Source organism: Boleophthalmus pectinirostris, unplaced genomic scaffold (assembly GCF_026225935.1).
Source record: "Boleophthalmus pectinirostris isolate CB_2022bp ecotype Guang Dong unplaced genomic scaffold, ASM2622593v1 HiC_scaffold_13, whole genome shotgun sequence".
Lineage (NCBI taxonomy): Eukaryota > Metazoa > Chordata > Actinopteri > Gobiiformes > Gobiidae > Boleophthalmus > Boleophthalmus pectinirostris.
Window position 1 is genome coordinate 29499273 of NW_026571036.1, and position 22426 is coordinate 29521698.

General features: G+C 40.5%; 1 protein-coding gene across 1 annotated transcript in view; it reads right to left on the reverse strand.

The window, feature by feature from the left end:
- Positions 1 to 12457: 12457 nt before the first annotated feature.
- The window catches only part of pak5 (p21 protein (Cdc42/Rac)-activated kinase 5), a 105168-nt gene continuing 95199 nt past the window's right edge, over positions 12458 to 22426 (reverse strand). Inside the window, 4 exon segments of the mRNA XM_055149376.1 lie at positions 12458 to 13230; positions 14234 to 14368; positions 14451 to 14576; positions 21796 to 21922. Of these exon segments, the coding sequence (XP_055005351.1) occupies positions 13075 to 13230; positions 14234 to 14368; positions 14451 to 14576; positions 21796 to 21922 (544 nt within the window). The 3' untranslated portion in view covers positions 12458 to 13074.

A 22426-nucleotide genomic window follows, 5' to 3' on the forward strand; every position in this document is an offset into this window, starting at 1 on the left:
CATTCAGTCTCTATATCCTCCCTCTGTTCATCTCATCTCTATATCCTCCCTCTGTTCTCAGTCTCTATATCCTCCCTCTGTTCATCCAGTCTCTATATCCTCCCTCTGTTCTCTCATTCAGTCTCTATATCCTCCCTCTGTTCATCATCTCAGTCTCTATATCCTCCCTCTGTTCATTCAGTCTCTATATCCTCCTCTGTTCATTCAGTCTCTATATCCTCCCTCTGTTCATCTCAGTCTCTATATATCCTCCCTCTGTTCATTCAGTCTCTATATCCTCCCTCTGTTCATCAGTCTATATCCTCCCTCTGTTCATCAGTCTCTATATCCTCCCTCTGTTCATCAGTCTCTATATCCTCCCTCTGTTCATATCCTCTCTATATCCTCCCTCTGTTCATCAGTCTCTATATCCTCCCTCTGTTCATCCAGTCTCTATATCCTCCCTCTGTTCATCAGTCTCTATATCCTCCCTCTGTCTTTCTGGATCCTCCCTCTGTTCCACCTGCTGTTCCACCTTCTAATGTTTTGTTTCTTTCAGTACTTTTTGAGTCCTAAGTGCGGGGCATTGGTTGAGTCAACATGGAATAACCAGGCTTTATTATTTACACATATTCACGATGTGTTTTGAACTTAAGCTGAACAAAAGCTTTCCTAAGTTTTTTTTCAAATACTAATAATTATTCAAATCCTTGTAACTGATGCAGATCTAAACAACATTATTGTAGAATAGAATGTGTTTTTTACTCTAACTTGTGTACAGAAGTAACGTTTACTTCAATTCCTCAATTCAAGGCAAGTCGTTTCCTTGATTTTACCAAATAAGATGAACTTACTCTTAAAGTAAAAGTTTCTGCATATTTCAGATTTGAGGAACTGACAGCAGCTTCACAACATGAGTTCTACGAATGAAAACTAAAGTTCACTTCACTTGTTGTGCCTAGTTACATAAAAGAGAAATTTACTGGACACCACACTCCGCTTTAGATTCTCCCTCCATTTTAGTCAGATTTTTCAAGGCAACTGGTTTCCTAGTTTAAGTATAGATGGATAGTATAGATAGTATAGATTAGATTTTACAGTGTACCTGCTCTCAAATGTAGTGAAGTAAAACTTAAAATGATCCTCTGTAAAATGTACTTTAAGGTGCACCATGTACTTTTTCGGATTTACAGTCTGCTGCCTGCTTGTCTCCACAGATGAATGTTTTGCCTTGGATGTTCCGCAGTATGGCATTAAGGCCATGTTTATAAGATGAGGGTCTGAACAGAAGACGCAAAAGTGAAGTCGCGTCTTCACTTTTTATTCCGCATTTAGACGAGCGTTTTCAGGAGGAAATGTGTGTGCAGACGGTGACGCAAAAGTGTGTGGAATTCCAGGTCTGGTCCATAGTTGTCTGGCTCACATTCTCGTGCATCGGGAATTTGACAGAGGTGATTGCAGCTCCTTCTCTGTTCACTAACAGTATCGCTGCAGATTCTGGACATTTGTTGGGAACCTCCTGTAAGTTTATTAGAGCTGCCAGAGCAAATTGAAGGTTCAACGCATGGAAATGATCTGACATGTTTGTTTCTGTGTTCTGTATGTGTATGTGACGTAAACATGTACGTGACGTGAGCAGATCTGACTAGAGTTTTGCGTCTTGTCCAGTGTAGATGGAAACACTATGGTGGAGCTTAGTCAACTTTTCCACTCTGGAGATCGTTTCAGATTTTGGCGTTTTTAAGCCCCAAAAACGCCGTCACTGTTTAAAAGAAAGGCACTTCTGATCAAATCTTTTGTCATTTTTACCCGCAAGTTGTTTCTTGTTGCCTGTTTCTTTTATTTAATTTGTTTGTTTAATTTTGTTTCTATTAAGTAAAACAGTGGATACCAAATGCCTAAAAAAGTTATGTAAGTACATTTACTTGTGTTACTTGTCTTGTACTTTGTTACGTTCCACCACTGCCAGTGTTGGGAAGGTTGACTTTTAAAATGTAATCCCCTACAGATTACAGATTACATACCCCAGAATGTAGTTTGTAACGGAATCCATTAAATTACTTAAAGTGAGTAACGTAATCTGAATACTTTGGATTACTTGATTTGCTGTTGAGAGAAGCAAAGACTCGAATATCTTCACGTTTTGTCTGCTAAACAAAAAATAAAAAGCCCAGACTTTACTTAACCAGATTAAAAATATTATTGATAGAAGAGGAGGAGACACGATCCTCGCAGCATTGTTTAGTTCTGTTAAATCCTGTTTTAGACCTGGTTTTAGCCCCAGTTTAGATTTAGTTTAGACCAGGTTTAGACCTGTTTAGACCTGGTTTAGACCTGGTTTAGACCTGGTTTTAGTCCTGGTTTGGATCTGGTTTAGATCTAGTTTAGACCTGGGCTCAGTCTGGGTTCAATCCTGATTTAGTCCTGGTTTAGAGTCCAGCAATGAGTGGAATTACCACCAAAAAAAAGAAAAAAAAGGAATATAGCTCAAAATCTGAAAACAGGAAAATACCGCCTTATAACTGTAATCCAATTACCACTCACTGAAACAGTAACTGTAACTGAATACAGTTACTCATAATTTGTACTCTGATTACGTAACTCCGGTACATGTAATCTGTTACTCCCAACACTGACTACTGCACAGACACTTTAAAGTTCTAGAGAATGTGTGTACATGTCTCCACTAACAAACAGTAAATAAAACCACGTGGACTTTTTCCTCGTATAAATCCAGTCTAATCCAGTCTTTCTAGTGCTGTGCTCACTTTCTGGTTGTGTCCCAGACGTGTTGTAGTGACTGTAGCTGCTGCGGAGTTTGTGAAGAGGAAGAAGAAGAAGTAGAAGAAGAAGAAGAAGAAGAAGAGCTCGTCTGTGTCTGTGATCAATACTCCATTACAGCGTGAGAGAGAGGACAGGGCCTCAGAGCACCACTGACAAATCACCTCGTACAATACGGAAAAACTGTCCAAACGCGCTGAGCGAGGGAGAGTGGAAGAGGAAGAGCTCCAGAGTGAGAGAAAGTAAATCTGTAAGAGTCATTTGTCTGAATATATTTGCAATTAAAGGCGCTGTCCCTGATTTTTACAGTCTGAAAAATGAGAAAAACAGAACTAGTCCTTTTGAAACAGTTTGCAGTGGTCCAAAGTCATTCCTCACTTACTTTATGCGTTCAGAGCATTCTAATTCTTTACTGGAATGGTAAAACTAACATTAACTAGCATGCTAACAGTGCATTTCCTGATTATGGGATCAAAAATGCTTTATACCTGAAGAGCTGCTTATGGTACAATATAAATCTGTGTATCGTTCGTTCATTTGTTTTTCTAAATAAAACCAAAAATAAGAAAATGAATAAACAACTATTGTCTTCGTTATTTGTCTCCAAAACAGATAAAGATGAGTTTTTTCAGTTTTCGATTTTGTGTTTAAATGAATAATGGAAAAAAACAGATAACGGACGTTTCTGTGACTTAAACTGTGATGCCAGACTAAACCAGGACTAAACCAGGACTAAACCAGGACTAAACCAGGACTAAACCAGGACTAAACCAGGACTGAACCAGGACTAAACCAGGACTGAACCAGGACTGAACCAGGACTAAACCAGGACTAAACCAGGACTGAACCAGGACTAAACCAGGACTGAACCAGGAAGGAACCAGGACTAAACCAGGACTGAACCAGGACTGAACCAGGACTAAACCAGGACTAAACCAGGACTGAACCAGGACTAAACCAGGACTAAACCAGGACTAAACCAGGACTAAACCAGGACTAAAACCAGGACTAAACCAGGACTAAACCAGGACTAAACCAGGACTAGGACTAAACCAGGACTAAACCAGGACTAAACCAGGAAACCAGGACTAAACCAGGACTAAACCAGGACTAAACCAGGACTGAACCAGGACTGAACCAGGACTAAACCAGGACTAAACCAGGACTAAACCAGGACTAAACCAGGACTGAACCAGGACTAAACCAGGACTAAACCAGGACTGAACCAGGACTGAACCAGGACTGAACCAGGACTGAACCAGGACTAAACCAGGACTAAACCAGGACTGAACCAGGACTAAACCAGGACTGAACCAGGACTAAACCAGGACTAAACCAGGACTAAAACAGGACTGAACCAGGACTAAAACAGGACTAAAACAGGACTGAACCAGGACTAAAACAGGACTGAACCAGGACTAAACCAGGACTGAACCAGGACTAAACCAGGACTGAACCAGGACTAAAACAGGACTAAAACAGGACTAAAACAGGACTGAACCAGGACTAAACCAGGACCAGACCAGGACTGAACCAGAACTAAACCGGTCTCAGTCCTGGTCTGGTCCTGGCTTAGTCCTGGTTCAGTCCTGTTTTAGTCCTGGTTCAGTTCGTATACGGCGCAAAAGTCTGGCATCACAATTTAAATCACGTAAACGAGAAACTGACTTTTCCCGTTTTTTCCATTATTCATTCAAACACAAAACCAAAAACTGAATCATGATCCATTTTTTCATTTTGGTTTTGGAGACAAATAATGAAGAAAACTGTTGCTTTTTCATTTTCTTATTTTCGATTTTACATTGAAAAAAAAAAACGACTGAACGAACGATACACAGATTTACAGTGATCCAAAGTCATTCCTCACTTCCTTAAGGCATTCAGAGCATCTTAATTCTTTTAACAATAACTAGCATGTTAACAATGCACTTCCTGATTACGGGATCCAAAAAAAAGCTTTATAGTGACGTCAAGAGGAGCTTACGTTTTTCTAACATACATGAGGAAGAATGAGGTACAGGGCCTTTGACTTTTGTCGACTTTCTTTTTTTTTTTTTCTTCTAAAGTTTCTAAAAATATCAAAATAAAACTCCGAGCAGACGTGTTGTTTTTTTTATGGGTGTTTTGATTTTAATTAAAAGCAGCGTCACTGATAACAAACATGCAATATGACTGTACAGGCCACAGGAGCTACGACCCCCACGCGAGTCTGCGAGGATCCAACGCTCACACCACACACACTCAAGCTTTCTCTTTCACTTTCTCTTTCTTTCGCTCCTTTTCACTCTCTCCACATCTCTCACATCCACCCATACATACAAAACACGTGACGAGGGCCCTAATGTCGACTGAAACAAACCACAGCATCGCTTCGTCTTTCTCTCGCTCTACCTAATTGACAACACACACCCTCTCTTTTTCTCTCACTCCTTTTCTCTCTTTCTTTCTCACACACACAAACACAACAGATGACAAGGGTTCTAATGTTTACTGAAGCAAACTACAGCATCTCTTCGTCTTTCTCCGTCCTTCCTCTTTTACCCTGTTTCTCCATTCTCCTTCTCTAATTGTCAACACACACACACACACACTCTCTCTTTCTCATGCTCTCTCTCCCTGTCTCCACTCTATCTTTCTTTTTCTCTCTCATCCGTCTGTCTCTTTGACAGACGTGTCCTATATTTACATGTCACAGTGCAAAGGTGGAGCAGAGGATGTACTCTTTCCGTCTCTCTATTTCTCTCTTTCTTTCTCTCACAGAATATCAGCTTGAATGTCCCCCACTGGCTTGAAAGTCCCAGCCCGAGTGTCCCGTTCTCTCAGCGAGGACGTCCCCCTTCTCCCTCCGAGCGCCCATTTCCAAGAACCCGAGAACATTTGGTCTCGCTTCATTCACGTTTGGTTTTGTTTATATCATTTTACCGATCGTCCTAAAGCAGCACAGTTTTTCAGACTAATATCAATATATAATCCTCATTTTCTCACAGAAGATACTATAAAACTGTACTGTGTCATATCGGTGAGTTTCATTGTTGACAAAAGCGCGTGTTGCATGCTGGGAATTATTTTGGTCGGCGGCAATAAACACTAATTCAACATGACGGACGGAGCGAGAAAGCACGTAAAGGGAATTGATCCCAGTTATTGATCCACTCTAACAGCAGAGGACCAAGACCATTTGACCAGAAATTAGTCATAAGCATCGATGGACGAATCACCCTTTTCAACCTCTACAAAAGGTGAAACCAAACCAAATTTCTGGTCAGAATCGCCAACTACCTGGACAAATATTCACTTGGGCGATATCCACAATGACTTGGTGGAAACTCCTGAGCCATTCACAGCAGAAAAGATGAAAACCTCCAAGAGTCTCGATGTGTTGTTGAACTTGTTGGAGTCCACGGTTTGTTAGGATCTTCTACGTTTGCTCTGTGAATGTTTGAAAGTCATTTAATTCATCGTTAGTGGTTCTTTTCACTCAGAATATGAAAAAAGACATTTTCCTTCTTCCGTGCTTCTATTTGTGCATCCGATAATGCAGCAGAAATTTACCATTATCGGGGATAAATACGTGAGGTTACGCACTGTGTTTGACCGCTATCCTGTTTCTTGCCTCCGACCAAAATATTTCCCAGCATGCAACGCGGGCTTTTAATAACAATGACGTCAGCTGAAACTCGCCTATAGCCTGTGTAACTGTTGATTTGGGAAGAAATATTAATTATTTTTGCTGCCATGAACATAATTTATAAGCAGCGCAACACAAGAAACTTAGAAACCTACAGAGTTGATTCAAAAATCATTGTGAATCACTTTTAGGACGGTTAACTATGTACACTTAGAACACCCTCATTTTTCCAGTTATTTATTGCAGTTCAAGTTGTGCAAGTCCAATGAAAACTTTGAAATAGTACAAAGGTAAGTCCAAGCTCTGCCAAAACTACCTCAAGAAAAAAGAACAAGATGGTAAAGCTTGAAAACATGGAGTGTCCAGCAGCAGCACAGTGTCCAGACTTAAACCCCATGGAGCTGGTTTGGGATGAACTGGACAGAAGAGTGAAGCAACCTACAAGTGTCACACATTTATGGAAACTTCTGCAACAGACTTGGGAAGAACTTTCTGAACAATATTTGATTTTTGTTGTAAAAAGAACGAGCCACGAGTGTGTTCAGCTGTTCTATCTGCCAAAGGTGAACACACACATCAATCAAAAGTTTAGAATACATTTTGGTCAACAGTAAAAAGTAAAAAACTGGAAAAAATGTGGTGTTCTAAAACTTTTGACCAGTAGTGTATTTGTGTTATTTATATGTATATAGATTAACTAACTTAGGTTACGTTTATAGGACGATGGTCTGAACAGAAGATGCAAAAGTGGCGTCGCGTCTTCACTCTTTATTCTGTGTTTAGACGAGTGTTTTCGGGAGGAAATCTGCGCACATACGGTGACGCAAAAGTGTGTGGAATTCCATTGGGTGCGTGTGTCGTTTGGCTCGCCTGCGACAAACTGGTGCATCCAGAATTTGACAGAGGTAAATGTAGAACTGCAGAAACATGTGGAAATGATCCGACATGTTTGTTTCTGTGTTCTGTATGTATGTGACGTAAAAGCGTACGCGACGTGAGCAGATCTGACCAGAGTTTTGCTTCTTGGGCAGTGCAGACGGAAACGCTACGGCGGAGCGTATTCAACTTTTCCACTCTGGAGGCTGGTTTCAGATTTTTGCGTTTTTAAGCCCCAAAAACGGCATCACTGTCTAAACGAAAAGCACTTCTGATAAAATATTTTGTCGTTTTTACCCGCAAGCGTTCTCGTGTGAACAGGCCCTTAGTTTCATAAAGGAAACAATTGAGGGCGGACTTTCCAGCCAGGGGGAATTTCCAACTGATTTCCCTCTCACACACACACACACACACACACACAAACACAAATATATTATGAACACACACACACACACTTCCTCTCTCTTACTGTACCTCTCTATCTGTCCCCCTCTTCCTATGTACACACAGATCACAGTGGAGCATGGGGCAGAGGACACACTGTTCACCGGTTCACACACACATACACACACACACACACACACAGGAGAATGGCAGCGTTTGTGTGTGTCTCAGATGAGACAGATGTCAGGGCGCACTGTAAAAACTCAAAATCACCCACATGAGTTAAAATCACTTGAACTTAGAAGAGTTTTGACAGGTTATAAACACAGACTGTATAAAGAAGTGGACTAGGGGAGTGCGACGTCATCCATAGTGTTCAGCTCCAGTCAAATGAAGCTCATCAAGGCTGGTTATAGTTGCGATTTTAGAGCCAGGTCCATATTAGGAATGGGATTGATGTATGAACAAAATAGCAAAATAAAAACCCCAGGATCGTGTAGAGCAAGTTCATACAAATATTTAAGCCCAAAATGACGACGCTCACAGCAGCATTTACAGAGAGAGGTGACAATTTTTCAATGTTAAGTCAATACATGCATTCCGAATTTTGGACTTCTGGTCATCACGCAATGCATACTGGGAAGGATCCTCTGAAAAAGTGAGCATCAAACGGCCATGTTTGTTTTCCCAGTGTGATGTGTCTATTGTCAAAGTCGATCTTTTCAAGTCTTTTGAACCATATCGCTTTTGTTTCTGGTTCTGATATTGTCATATTTTAGTTATGGGAGTCGGACATTGTAATTGTGCGGTTGTTGGATCCTAACAGCGGAAAACAGACTTCGGAAGTTTGCAAACTCTATACCTGCAAAAGGGAATCAGATGTGTGTGACTGCAAACCTCCGTTCAAACTGTTTCTCTTCCCAAAGGAATTGAAAAATAGTGAAAGGTGAAGGTGATGGGCAGAACTGATCCACGGGAAGGACCAAAAAGGTAATCTTTGACTGCCTAAATCATCCCCAGTTTGCAGCCAACATTTTGTATGGGGAGCGCCATCAAAGCAAAATCCCGATCCCTCGCTCCACCTTGGTTACGAATTTAAAAAGTCAACGCCAAAGTGAAAAGCACCAACTGTTCAGCAAGAAACACTTTCCACTGCAAAGAGACCAAGACGTGATGTTGCTGTAAAACCACAAGAACAAGAAAGTGCGAGCTCAGCCTGTTTGTCTTCTGCACCTCTCGCTTAACAAACGCGATTTTGCTTTATTCAATATCCGAATCCCGTAACTAAAATATGGCAATATCAGAACCAGAAACAAAAGTGATATGGTTGAAAAGATTGACCTTGACAACAGACACATCCCACCGAGAAAACAAACATGGCAGTTTGACGCTCACTTTTTCCGAGGATCCTTCCCAGTATGCATCGCGCAATAACCGGAAGTCAGAAATTCGGGATGCATACTGTATATTGGAGCCAGAGTCGATGGAGCCGGAAGTGCCCCCATGTTCACTTCCTATTTGGTTAACTCTGTCCATTTCTATATACAGTCTATGGTCACTGTAAAATCTTGGAAACTTGAGATTAAAGGTGAATTAAAAGTGCACTAAGTAACTTTTCTGATAGAAGTCTACATCCCAACGTGTCTGTGACTGCTTTGCCTGTAATATCCCAAAGTAAGCATTAACTTATCTCCATGGAAACGAGCAGGTAACAACACCAGGCCGAGTTACATTTCAGTTCTGTGGAGACCCTGTTACTGAATAAATGCAATATAGATAGAGAGGTTTAATGCCATATTGAGGAACATTCCAGGCAATAACACAATAATATCTTTATGGACAGAAGCTCCACCAGAAAAGTTACACAGTGCACCTTTATTTTTTTGTAAATAGGGTAAGAACAACAAAGCATCAGTCCACATGTATAGTGCTTGTGGCAGTGGCACAGTGAGATAAGTGTACAACAAATAATGAGAAGGTGCCCCGTTCAGACCTTGCCCAGTCACATGCAGTTGTTGTGTCCCTGAGCAAGACACTACACTCACATTGTTTGCTCCATTCAAATTATATGTGTAAAGCTCTTATATTATGCAAAACAAACTTTTGTGAGCTTTAAGTCGTGTTATAATGAAGTCATCTCGTCAAAATCAGACCTGGAGCTGTGTTTTGTTTCATCTGCACGTTTAACTAATCCTTTATTATTAGTCTGACTTTATCTCCAAAGCTCAAAATGCAGGGTTCCCACAGTCATGGAAATCCTGGAAAAGTCAAGGAAATTGAAAATGTCATGTTCCAAGCCTTGAAAAGTTATGGAATTTTGTAAATTCAATGAAAGTTTTGGAAAAGTCATGGAATTTTAGTATCTCTTTCACACAACTACAGCGTTCTGTTAAGTTCTCATTAGGCTATTATGTTTATTTCTGAACATCTGGGCTTGTTGTTCAAAAGAGATGCACTGACAGTATTTTGAATGTTAAAAAACTATAATCCAGACTCAAATGTTTTATCTTTTAGTGAATTGGAGCGGGTGCTTTTATGTCTACACGTCTTGACTACCGTAATGCAACCTGCCACCTTACAGTTAGTCCAAAATTCTGCAGCATGTCTTTTAACCGGCACACTCCTTATTGCACTGGCTCCACATGCATTTTAGAGTTGATTTAAAAATGTATTTCTTGTTTTTAAACCACTTCATGGACTGGCCCCAACGCACATTTCAGACCTCATTGTTCCTACACTCCTTCGCACTCTGAGGTCTGAGGGCTCCAACTTGTCATCCCAAAAACAAGACTTAAACGCCGGGGTGACTCTGGGGTGACTCTGGGGTGACTCTGGGGTTACGCTGGAGTGACCCTGGGGTGACCCTGGGGTTGCTCTGGGGTGTGACTCTGGGGTGACTCTGGGGTGACTCTGGGGTGGCTCTCTGGGGTGACTCTGAGGTGTGGGGTGACGCTGGAGTGACTCTGGGGTGACCCTGGGGGACCCTGGTGACTCTGGGTGACTCTGGGGGACCCTGGGGTGACGCTGGAGTGACTCTGGGGTGACTCTGGGGTGGGGTGACTCTGGGGTGGGGTGACTCTGGGGTGACCTCTGGGGGGTGTGACTCTGGGGTGACTCTGAGGTGACCCTGGGGTGACGTGACCTGGGGTGACTCTGGGTGACGCTGAGGTGACTCTGGGGTGACTCTGGGGTGACTCTGGGTGACTCTGGGGTGCCCTGGGGTGACCCTGGGGTGACCCTGGGGGAGGTGACTCTGGGGTGACTCTGGGGTGACCCTGGGGTGCCCTGGGGTGACCCTGAGTGCTCTGGGTGACCCTGGGGTGACTCTGGGGTTGACCCTCTGGGGTGACTCTGGGGGGTCCCCTGGGGTGAGGGTGACCTGGAGGTCACCTCTGGGGTGGCTCTGGAGTGACTCTGGGGTGACCAGGCCTTTTGTGTGATTGGCCCCAAACTTTGAAACACTCTCCCCCGTCACATTAAGACCGGCCCTTCAGTCAAATCTTTTAAGTCTCGTTTCAGAACACACTTTTACTCACCGACATTTAACACAGCGTGAGAATTGTGTGCTCCTCTGACTGTTTTTTATTGAATTTATTTGCTATTTTTTAGTGTTTTTTATTGACTTGCTTATTTATTTATTTTAAGCTTTATTTTCTTTAATGTGTTATTTTATATTGTGCCTATTCTGTGCAGCAATTTGGAGACTTCGTGTTGGTAAAATGTGCTATAAAAATAAAGTAGGATTGGATTTGAACAAAGTGTTTTCTGAAGAAGAATATGCAAAATTAAATACAAATGAAATAAAACACAACTCCAGGTCTGTGTGTGTAAAGAAACAACATTATAACATCGATCAGAAAATAAATTCAAGTCGTTTTAACTCATGTAACTCTCTTGTTTTTGCAGTGCGAGTAAAAAATATTAATTGCGTTCCAAAATGTGTGCGTCAACTTTTTTTTTTTTTAAGCAATCTTTGACAGACAATGAAACTTCTATTATAAAAACATGTTGGCATAGACTCGTGTGTTGAGTTGACAGTCCAATCTACTCTGTGTGCTACATAGAAATGCATTGTGTCAGTTACAGCATCTGAAACAGTACAAGGTTTTTCACGTGTTCATAACTGGATATTGCTCCGATGAATTAGCTCTATGCCAACTTTTAATAAAAATGTCCAAAATTTTCCAAAAAATCACCAAAAACACCAAAACAGAACAGAAAACCATCCAACTTAAAGGTGCGATGTGTAGCTTCTCGGTTGGGGGTCCGTCTCCGGCTTGTTTCTATGGATACGTCATTGCTCTGCTTAGAATGTTCCACAGTATGACATTAAACATCTCTACTTTACTTTTTTTTTAATCACAAATGGTTTTAAAGCTCAAAAATACCTAGAAAAACTGGAATTCTGACTGTGAGCAGCATCGCCTCTCCGCAAATCTGACCTGTAACTTTGGTTTCCGTAGAGAGCAGTAATGCCGTACTGTGAAACATTCCAGACAAAGCCGTAACATCTCTACGGGGGAAAAGCGTTCGACGGACCCTCTTCCGGAAAAGCTACGCAATGCGCCTTTAAAACAAACAAGAAATTCCAATAAATAAATAAATAAATATTCCAAATGTGTTACAAAACAGTTTAACCCTTTGACCCCCGACATCAAAATGGAAGTTCTGTCTACAAATGTTAAGATAATAATAAATATATTTAGTATTTTAATAACATTTAGCTTAAGTTGGGTTTATTTTTGGGATAACTCTTTTATAATCTTTAAGCAAAAAAGTTGAATTATAAACAGTAGGAAAAAGATCTCTGCAAGAAACTCTATTGATTTAATACTGTTCATATCACAATGGTTACGACACGATAAAATTTGCAAATTATCAAAACTGTACAGAAGAAAATGTCTTTCTAAAATACATTTTGACAGTTAATATTGTGAATATTTCAGGATATTCACAGCCAACATCGCCGTCCATGTTGAGACTGATGGCTATCAAAACTCTACATCGAAGAGTTATTATTAAGGAAGAGAGAAAAACGCTTCTATGTTTTAAAGTTCTTTGTCCCCGTAAGGATTTTGTCCTCTGCATTTGACCCATCCTTCCTTCAACGCCGCTGGGGGCAACAGTGGGCGACCGCAGAGCACCCAAGGGACCCATCTTTGTCAGGAGTCCGTTAGCTTGAGGACTAGTCTAGAACTACGAGCAATAGTTCTTCTTCTAGCTCCAAATGGTCTTCTTCTTCCTTGTGTACGTGATTATATATTCCTCTAGCTAATCTACGTCAACGTTTGTGAGAGTTCGTGGCACGCCGCAGCGTTGCCGTGGTTTTGGCAGGGCAGAGCGGTAGTGCCCCCCCTGGTGGTGTGAGCAGAGTCTTGCGTGGGGGTGTTAGTTTGGGAGCAGACAGAGAGGGGAGGACAGGGGGGTCAGCGGTGCCTGTAGTGCCTCATGAGGGGGACGATACATGATGGGGGTCCGGACATTTTGAGGAAGGGGTGCTGGAGCAGGTCCTGGGCCGTGGAGCGCTGGGACGGCTCTCGCACCAACATACGGTCTAAGAAGGAGCGGAGAACTGAGGACACCTGCAGGACGGGCACAGAAAAGAGTCTGTAAGTAAAATGTTCATGAGCAACAAGAACTTTGTAAACATCCTACGATTTCAAATGACAAACGACGTACCCATCTATGAACTAAAATCAATCAATATAACTTCATTTAAGCACACTGAGTGCATCTCAGTGCAGCTTCACAAGAGTTGTCAGCAGGGGAGTAAAAAAAGGGGAATAACAGCCCTTAGGACAAAACTGTTCCTAAAAACACAATGTTATAGCTTGTGTGACTTTAATTTGGCTGTTTTGGCTTAAAGTTGTCCGCTATATTTAGTTTAGTCAAAATTCAGGGCTTTAAAATAACAGCTGCCCTGGCACAGGGTGACAGAAACATGGAAGGTTCTAAATCAAAAGATTTTTACTGTAACTAAGTAGATGCAGACATCACACAACAGAAAACTTTTGACCCTAGGAGCTGCTTTTACCATATAAATGTACAGGGCTAAAACAAATTGTACTTTATTACATAGAAACTCAGGTACAATCCGTGCAACTAAAGTTATAGTACGACAAGAGAGAGAGAATCTTAGGATGCACTCACACAAGGACTTTAGAACTGTGCCGTGTTCAAGCACGACTGCGTCGAGTTCTATGGCCCACACTCACACGAGCAGATTCGAATCAGGTGGAGATGAGAGGAAGCTAAACTTCTGTCTCAGTCCTTATTGAAGGTGAGCGTGGATTCACTGTGTGTTTTGGAGCAGATTTTATTCACCATTTTCCTCGTATGTGTAACATCAGCACACCTGACAGGGCTCGTACAGTAAAGTCATGTGTGCGTGTACATGAGCCCCTGTGCTGTGCTTTGGCCCACCTCCTCCAACCAGACCAAAGTCCCATCCATGCGTGCCTGGACACGGTTCGATTTTGCCCACACTGGACAAACACATTGCACTTCAGAGGCGATCTGTGCTTGGGCACAGTTCTAAAGTCCTAGTGTCAGCGCACCCTTACTTAGTTGTTAATATGCATTTACCTTATGTGACTCCTTTAGCCGCGGGGGCAGGTTGTCGCGTATCCTCCTCATGGCCTGCAGGGGGGGCTCATTGAAGTAGGGCGGCTCTCCATCCACCATCTCGATCACCATGATGCCCAGAGACCAGATGTCCACCTGAACATGTGGAGATAAAGACAGCTTAAAAACCAGCAGAATAACCCAGCGCAGGGGCGTAAGGTTAAACAGACCGTCTCACCTCTGTGCCGTAGGGGAGCCGTGAGATCACTTCCGGGGCCATCCAGTAGGGGGTCCCCACTAGAGACTTCCTCTTGGGCACCTCTTTGGAGACTTGGGCACAGAAGCCAAAGTCTGACAGCTTGATCTGCAAACAAACAAATCATTAGACCAGTGGTGTCCAAAAGCTTTATCATCAAGTTCCATTGCTGATCGAGGACCATAAACAGGTGGTCAAAGCTTTCCTGACCAGCCAGTCCCTTCTACATTCTGTTTAAATCCAGAAGGGATTATAACAAATAATAAAGAAAAACCTCAGTCTAAACTTGAGACGGTCCAACCACAGCTGCTAATTTATATCATGTGTCTCTCAAATGCAGAAGACATCTCCTACTGAAAATTCTTGTAACATTCAGAAGAAAATATAGAACTTTTTACCTTAGATAGTTAATAGTTAATAGTTTGGAACTTCAGTTGTTGATTCTGTAAAAATCCACACTGTTCCTCAGATCTTTATTCGGAATATTCTCTTTCTTTATATGTATCTGTTATAGCCCAGCTCGTTGGGGGTCCGGGAAGTTAACAAAAATAACCAATGGAATAAATGAAGTAATGTTTAATTAACAGGAATGTAAAGGGAAAGTAACAAAACAAACTAAAATGTATACAGAAAATAACCTAAACTAAGAAACAAACAATAGAATTACAGTTTTGTGCCACAAAAAAGAGTGGACACACACTAAACTAACACACAAGTTCCCCAACTTAAACCACATGAGCCACAAACAGAATCGAATGACCAAATTAAAAAGAGGCATAAAACAGAACTACACTACACACACCAACACAAACACAAAATGGCAGCCTGGCCACCAAGGTCCGCAGCTCTGAACAGGTGCTGGCAATCTCCTTAAATAAGGGGGAGGAGGCTGGAGGTGAGGAAGGACTGGCCAGGTGTGGAGGAAATCCACCAATCAGGGACCAGGGCTCTCACAGCAGGACTCCAGGGGAACAATAAGAAATTAAAACACATACTAAAACACATACAAAACTCAAGGAACTGCAGGCCATGTTTATTTTTGATGAAAACTGAACATGCATCTCTCTGATTGGTTAATCCGCTTGTCAATCATGCACAGAAAAAATAATAATAATAATAAAAATAAAAAAATTAAGAGGAGATGGAGGCTGATGGTTTTGCTGCTGCTGTAGAGATACAGGACTACATTCATACCACACTCCAACTGTACAACAACTGCCCCTTATGTAATATAATACTCCCTACAACTGTACAACAACTGCCCCTTATGTAATATAATACTCCCTACAACTGTACAACAACTGCCCCTTATGTAATATAATACTCCCTACAACTGTACAACAACTGCCCCTTATGTAATATAATACTCCCTACAACTGTACAACAACTGCCCCTTATGTAACAGATAATACTCCCTAAAACTGTACCTAACAACTGTCACCCTTATGTAATATAATACTCCCTACAACTGTACAACAACTGACCCTTATGTAACAGATAATACTCCCTACAACTTTATAACAACTCACCCTTATGTAAGAGATAATACTCCTTACAACTGTACAACAACTCACCCTTATGTAAGAGATAATACTCCCTTACAACTGTACAACAACTCACCCTTATGTAATATAATACTCCCTACAACTGTACAACAACTGACCCTTATGTAACAGATAATACTCCCTACAACTTTATAACAACTCACCCTTATGTAAGAGATAATACTACCCTTACAAACTTATGTACAACTCAACTTGTATATAGATAATACTCCTACAACTGTACACAACTGACCCTTATGTAAGAGATAATACTCCCTACAACTGTACAACAACTCACCCTTGTGTAATATAATACTCCCTACAACTGTACAGCAACTCACCCTTGTGTAATATAATACTCCCTACAACTGTACAGCAACTGACCCTTATGTAATATAATACTCCCTACAACTGTACAGCAACTGACCCTTATGTAAGAGATAATACTCCCTACAACTGTACAACAACTCACCCTTGTGTAATATAATACTCCCTACAACTGTACAACAACTCACCCTTGTGTAATATAATACTCCCTACAACTGTACAACAACTGACCCTTATGTAATAGATGACCTTCTGCCATGTCAATCAGAGAGAGATATATTTATATTACTATATTTATATTTTTTATTTTTACTTTTACATATACATTTACATAATTATGTCTTATTTGACATCAGTCTCTTGTTATTTTTGCTACTTATTTGAATTTATCATGACCATTTATATTTTTACTCTTTGTTATTATATTATATTGTGATGTTTGAGCTACTGTGTAAAAAACTATTGTGGATCAATAAAGTTTGTCGAAGTTTAAGATAAATTAACAAGATGATATAAGGGAGAGTGAGTGATGAACAAACAGACTTCCTGGTTGAATTTCATCTTTATAAAACCATGTTGTGGCCGCTGGATCCTGAATCTCACGCCGACAAACGCAGTGACCTTCTTCGATCGAGAGCTTTCAGGAAAACCACTAATCTTCTATATTAGGAGCCTCATTATTCCTCAATTAATCATGTCTTATCAGCAGACATTAGAGGATTTAATTACAGTGTTACAAGTGCTAATTTATGCTGATGAGTTTCTGGCAGAATTTGTTGACGAGTGGCAGGCGCTGCACCCACGGAGAAGGTCAGTGTTTGGATGTGACAGGCGCAGTGACAGGTGCGGTGACAGGAGCAAGGCGTGGTACAGAGCGGAGGAAAGTCTTATTTGAACTATAGAGTTTGTAAGTGTGATGTCACTGTCCGGATCCATCAGCGGATTGAAAATAATGATCATGTTTACGGTTTTCTCTTTTTTACTGACAACAGATCTCACGTTAAAGGTCTTATATTACAGAAAATTGACTCTTGTGCGCTTTAAGTCATGTTATAATGTATTTACCTCATTAAAGTTGTGTTTTGTTTCATTTAAACATGTTTGAATAACCCTTTTTTATTAGTCTGTCTACATCTCAAAGCTCAAAATGTTCTGTTCCACCTTGTGATGTCATGAAGCGGTAGTGTTCAAGTTAACAGCTACAGAACCTTTTACATATAGTTCAGTCGAAATTGGCAATTCCAGGGCTAAAATTATCCAAATGATTGAAGTGAAGGTGTATGGAGTTTAAAAACACAGTACAGCACTTTTTACTTAGACTTAGACAAACTTTTTTGATTCACAAGGGAACTTACATGAAAATACTTCCTCTATTGTCACATAAAATCACAAGTAGAGGTTTGCAAAAATATTAAAATATCATTATATCGTATCATTTAATTTAATGATACATTATTGATATCGTGGGCAGCTGTATCGATATAGCGCCAAGAGTATTTTTTGGTATATTTTACTAAATCATTTCATGTAGGAGCTACAATTGTGTCGACATTTTCACCGTTTTGATGAGTAAAATGTGTGTTTTTCATATTAACTCTGCACAAACTTAGTAGACATATAAGACTTTTAGTATCACAGCCATGATTTAGACTTTGCTTTTCACTGAAGCGTATTGAATCGATCTTAAATATATCGTATTGAATCATACTGAATCGAAAGCGCACTGTACTGAAAAACATATCGTATTGCGGTCTATGTATCGAGGTATGTATTGTATCAGCAACTTCTTAATGATACCCAGCTCTAATCACAAGGTGGAACAGAGTGTTTTTAGTTCTTGTTAAAAAGAAAAGCTCAGCCTAAATCTGCAGGGTTTGTGCGTTAAACATGTGTGAATGAAACACAACACAACTAAAGGTCTGTTTGTGATGAGGAAAATAGTGTAATATATAGGCCCTACAGACTGGAATTCCTACTGTATGTTATGCTAGATTATTACCACATTATTTACATATTTTATTTATTCAATATTTTAACAGATAAGTCAATTGAGAACACCTTCTTATTTGCAATGACGACCTGACCAAGAGGCAGTATAACTCAGCACAAACAGAACACACTCACACATCAATCATAACATGAAACAGTGAAAAGAAAAGTGAGACAGTGAAACATTTGCAGATTAAAGACATAAAAGTGTTAAAAGCATGTGCAATTATCCTCTAAAATGTTCTGAATGGAGTTTTTAAAAGTTGAGGTAAAAATGAACAAAGTTTGAACTAAGGCTGCGTTCAGACTACAGCCTGAAGTGACCAAAGTCTGACTTTTTTCACTCCTATGTGACCTGTATTTGATCTTTTAATGACAGTCTGAACCACACAGATCAGATTTTTTTTCAAATGTAACCTAGACCACTTGGATATGTGCTCCTGAAACCGATACATACCCGATCTTTCGACATACGACTTCAGTCTGAATGGTCAGGTCACATTCATCCCACCTACGTGTCATCAACAAACAACAAACATCACTATTCTGTGCTCAAGTGGGAATAACAAAAGCAATCCCACCACTCTTGGCTGCGACTCCGCACCCACACGTTCCTTTCTACGGACGTTGCTGCAGCTGCCCCAAAAAACGTCACGACCAAAAACCTTGTCCTTCTCTGTCTCAGTCTCCTCCTTAAAACAAACAAACTGTACATGTTCTGGTTCTGGTACAGCAGCAACTTTAAAATCTCCAGGTGCCAAGGCGACTTCTGTAAACACTGATCACGCTCGCTCTGTGTGACGCATGTGGGACACTTTTGGGGTGTTTAAAGTTCATACTGGAGATCACATACAAGTCGCATTTAATTGGAAATGTGAACGACATTGCAAAAAAAGTCTGAGCTCGCAAAAAAATCCGAATTGAGCATTAAGCCCTGCAGCCTGAACCTAGTCTAAGTGTGTTGAAGGACAATTGCTGCAGAGAACTAAAATGAGGAGCGGCCCAAAGTTTTGCAAGCTTTAATTTGTAGTTAAACATATTATTATTTTTCTGTAAATGTCCACAGTATGGCATTAAACGCTTCACCCACGGAGAAGGTCGGTGTTTGTGTATGTGACAGGCGCAGTGACAGGTGCAGTGACAGGAGCAAGGCGTGGTTAAAAAAAAAAAGAGGGTGTTATTTGAATTATAGGGGTCAAAAATGTTGTTAAGTAAATGAAATAGGCTGTGTAACAGAATTAGATTATGTCAAAATTTCAAATAGAGGGCAAAGATCAATTTCACTATTACAGAGAGGAAGTGTTGAAGAATGTAAAACACAAATTGAAAATGTGCAAATTCTGAAGCTGATGAGTTTAAGGGTGTGTTCACATTAAAATGGGAATTAACTGAGACTAGACTTGGACTGGAACAGGACTAAAACAGGACCAAACCAAGTCTACATCAGGACTAAAGTGGGCTAAACCAGAACTAGTGTGAATGTAAGTTAAAGATGAGGTCTACAACTCATTTTCAGGGTTTATGGAAGTATGAATTCAAGTTATTTTGTGTTGACAGCAAAGACATCCATAACAACAAGGAAGATCCATGCAATAACAACTCCTAGAGAAGTGCACACAATTTTCAATGGGGGAAAACAATAAAGGAATAATAAAAAATGTTGAAATTTGACAGGAAATGACTTCATTGATTCAAAAAGTCAATTAGACCTATGTCCTGTTCATTATTACAAAGGTATGGCGGTTGTGAGGGAGGGCGGTGTATGTCGGGGCGAGGGCCTTTATCGCCACTTGCGGCTGCAATGTGTTGTTGTTTTTAATTTACAGTATAAATATTGGTCATATAATGTATTGTTTACATGAACTGGCAAGCAAATATGTAATATCTTCTAAAATCCTGCATGAAATTGCCTGAAACTTGGTGAGAGTTTGGAGGTGTGTGGAAGTATAATGAGTTCAACCTTTTCTGAGTCTAATTCTGATTAGAGACATATTTAAGGGGTGCTACTAGGGATGTCCAGATTTTTTGGCTTCCAATTCAATACAGATTTTTCAATATTTGCAATTCCCGATACCGATCTCATTCTGATACCAATCTTCTTATTTTTAATTATTTTATTTATACCATTTAGGCCAGGGGTCTCCTAGCCTGATTCAGCAGCTGGTTTCACTTTGTGGAAACCGTCTGACCTCACAGCATTAGGATTTATTAGGATCTGTTCGCTCGACGGTAGGCAGGTACTTTTTTTATTTAACCAATAGCTGCTATTTGGTTGTGATGTATGTAATACGCCAAATCCCGTAGGAAGAAGGGCAAAAATGTCTTTCCCCCTTGATAAAATTAACCAAACATTCTCTTTGTTCCGGCTTTAAATCCTCGATCTCAGGAATCGTTTCCAACACAGAATGTCTGTCTTCGTCTACATCCATCTCGACGCTTTGTTTACTGTTGTGCTGTTCCACAAAAGGGATCCAGACAGGTGCTTGAGTTTGATGTCATGGCTTCACAGCTCACAGCTGATTGGCCGGTGCGCGGTCTACAACTTTTGGGATTCTTGCAAACGATCTAGTGTATTCTAGCCAGCCTGGCTAGTGGTCTCCAACCTGTAGCTCGGAGCCTCTAGCTCTGTGAATTATATGTCCTGTACTGAATAACTCAAATTTGGTTAATTAACATTGTAATGTGTTATTTTGAACTTTGTGCTGGGGTCGTAACATAATAAATGGATAATGGTTTTATGTTTACAGGAATCAAACTGTACAAGATCTAAGGCTTGTCCTCTTGTCGACTCAATTTCTTGCGTACGCTAAAACAAGTAGCTCTCCAGCATTTTCATTTTGTAAAGTCAACTCACCAGATGCAAAAGGTTGGAGACCCCTGATTTAGGTTGTGCTTTTGTATGGTGAATTTAGCCTCAGTTGAATAAAATGATTACCAGCACTACTTAAAAACAACCTAATAATTTGTTATAATATTGTAAAATAATATCTTGAACTCCTCCACAGTGCAGCAACTTCAGTTTTAACCTCTGTTTCTGAAGGCCGTGTGTTTTTTCTCCATATTATTTCTGTTTGAGGCTTGTAAACAGAGAAGCCTGCTGAAGCACACGGCCACTTAACCTGTGTAAACAAGTTAGGTATTTGGGATGTTAGGTTCTGCGACTCTGCTCCTCTGCTGATTTATTTTGAGTTTGTTTTTCGCTCTTAAGGCTCCGTGAAGACATCGCAGAGGTAAAACAAATATTATCTCTGTCATTAATAACGTTTAGCAGCTTAAGAGCCTCTTCAGTCTGTGTTTATGCCTCTCTGAGTGTAAGCTGCAGCTGATACCGATACCAATGTCAGATCAGGACATCCTTAGGTGCTACACTCCAGGTACATACAGTATATATAAGCCTATAGTGTAACATAGAGGTGCTACACTACAGAGACATAGTATATAAGCAGTAGAGGTGGTGGTGTTTTTACCCTTCCGTCGCTGGTGAGGAGGATGGAGTCACTCTTGATGTCTCTGTGGATGACTCCCTGAGTGTGGAGGTACGACAGGGCCCTCAGCACAGACAGACACACCGTCGCAATCTGCTCCTCGTTCATCCTGAAACAAACAAACACACTCACTTTAGTTTATATACTGCTATACTTTAATATCTGGTTAAATCTATACGTTGTGTACATGGCCCCTTTGACCATAATATGACAAAAACAAGGGCCCTAACAGCAGAAAGGTGAAGGAAATGATCAAATTGTGAAGTAATTGTAAAGTAATGAAAATCAGGTCATTAGAAATACATACAATTACTACATGGATTTCTCTGAGTATTTTCTGTCCATGTTTCTCTGTGGAGAAAGACATGGCAATGCTACAGTGTCTTTGGACAAGACAATTTCTTGCCTTTCCTCCTGTCAGTGTTAATGTGATAATTGATTACTGACTTGTATTTAATCAATTCAACTGAGAATGAGAATACTTTTTTAAGGGGAGTCTCACTCTAGAAGTAAAGGCCTTTGTTTTTAAAGGAATGGAGAACCAGAGGAAACCTGTGCAGACATAGACAGTACATGATTTGCAAAAGGGCTGACCATAACCAAAAGCTTTATA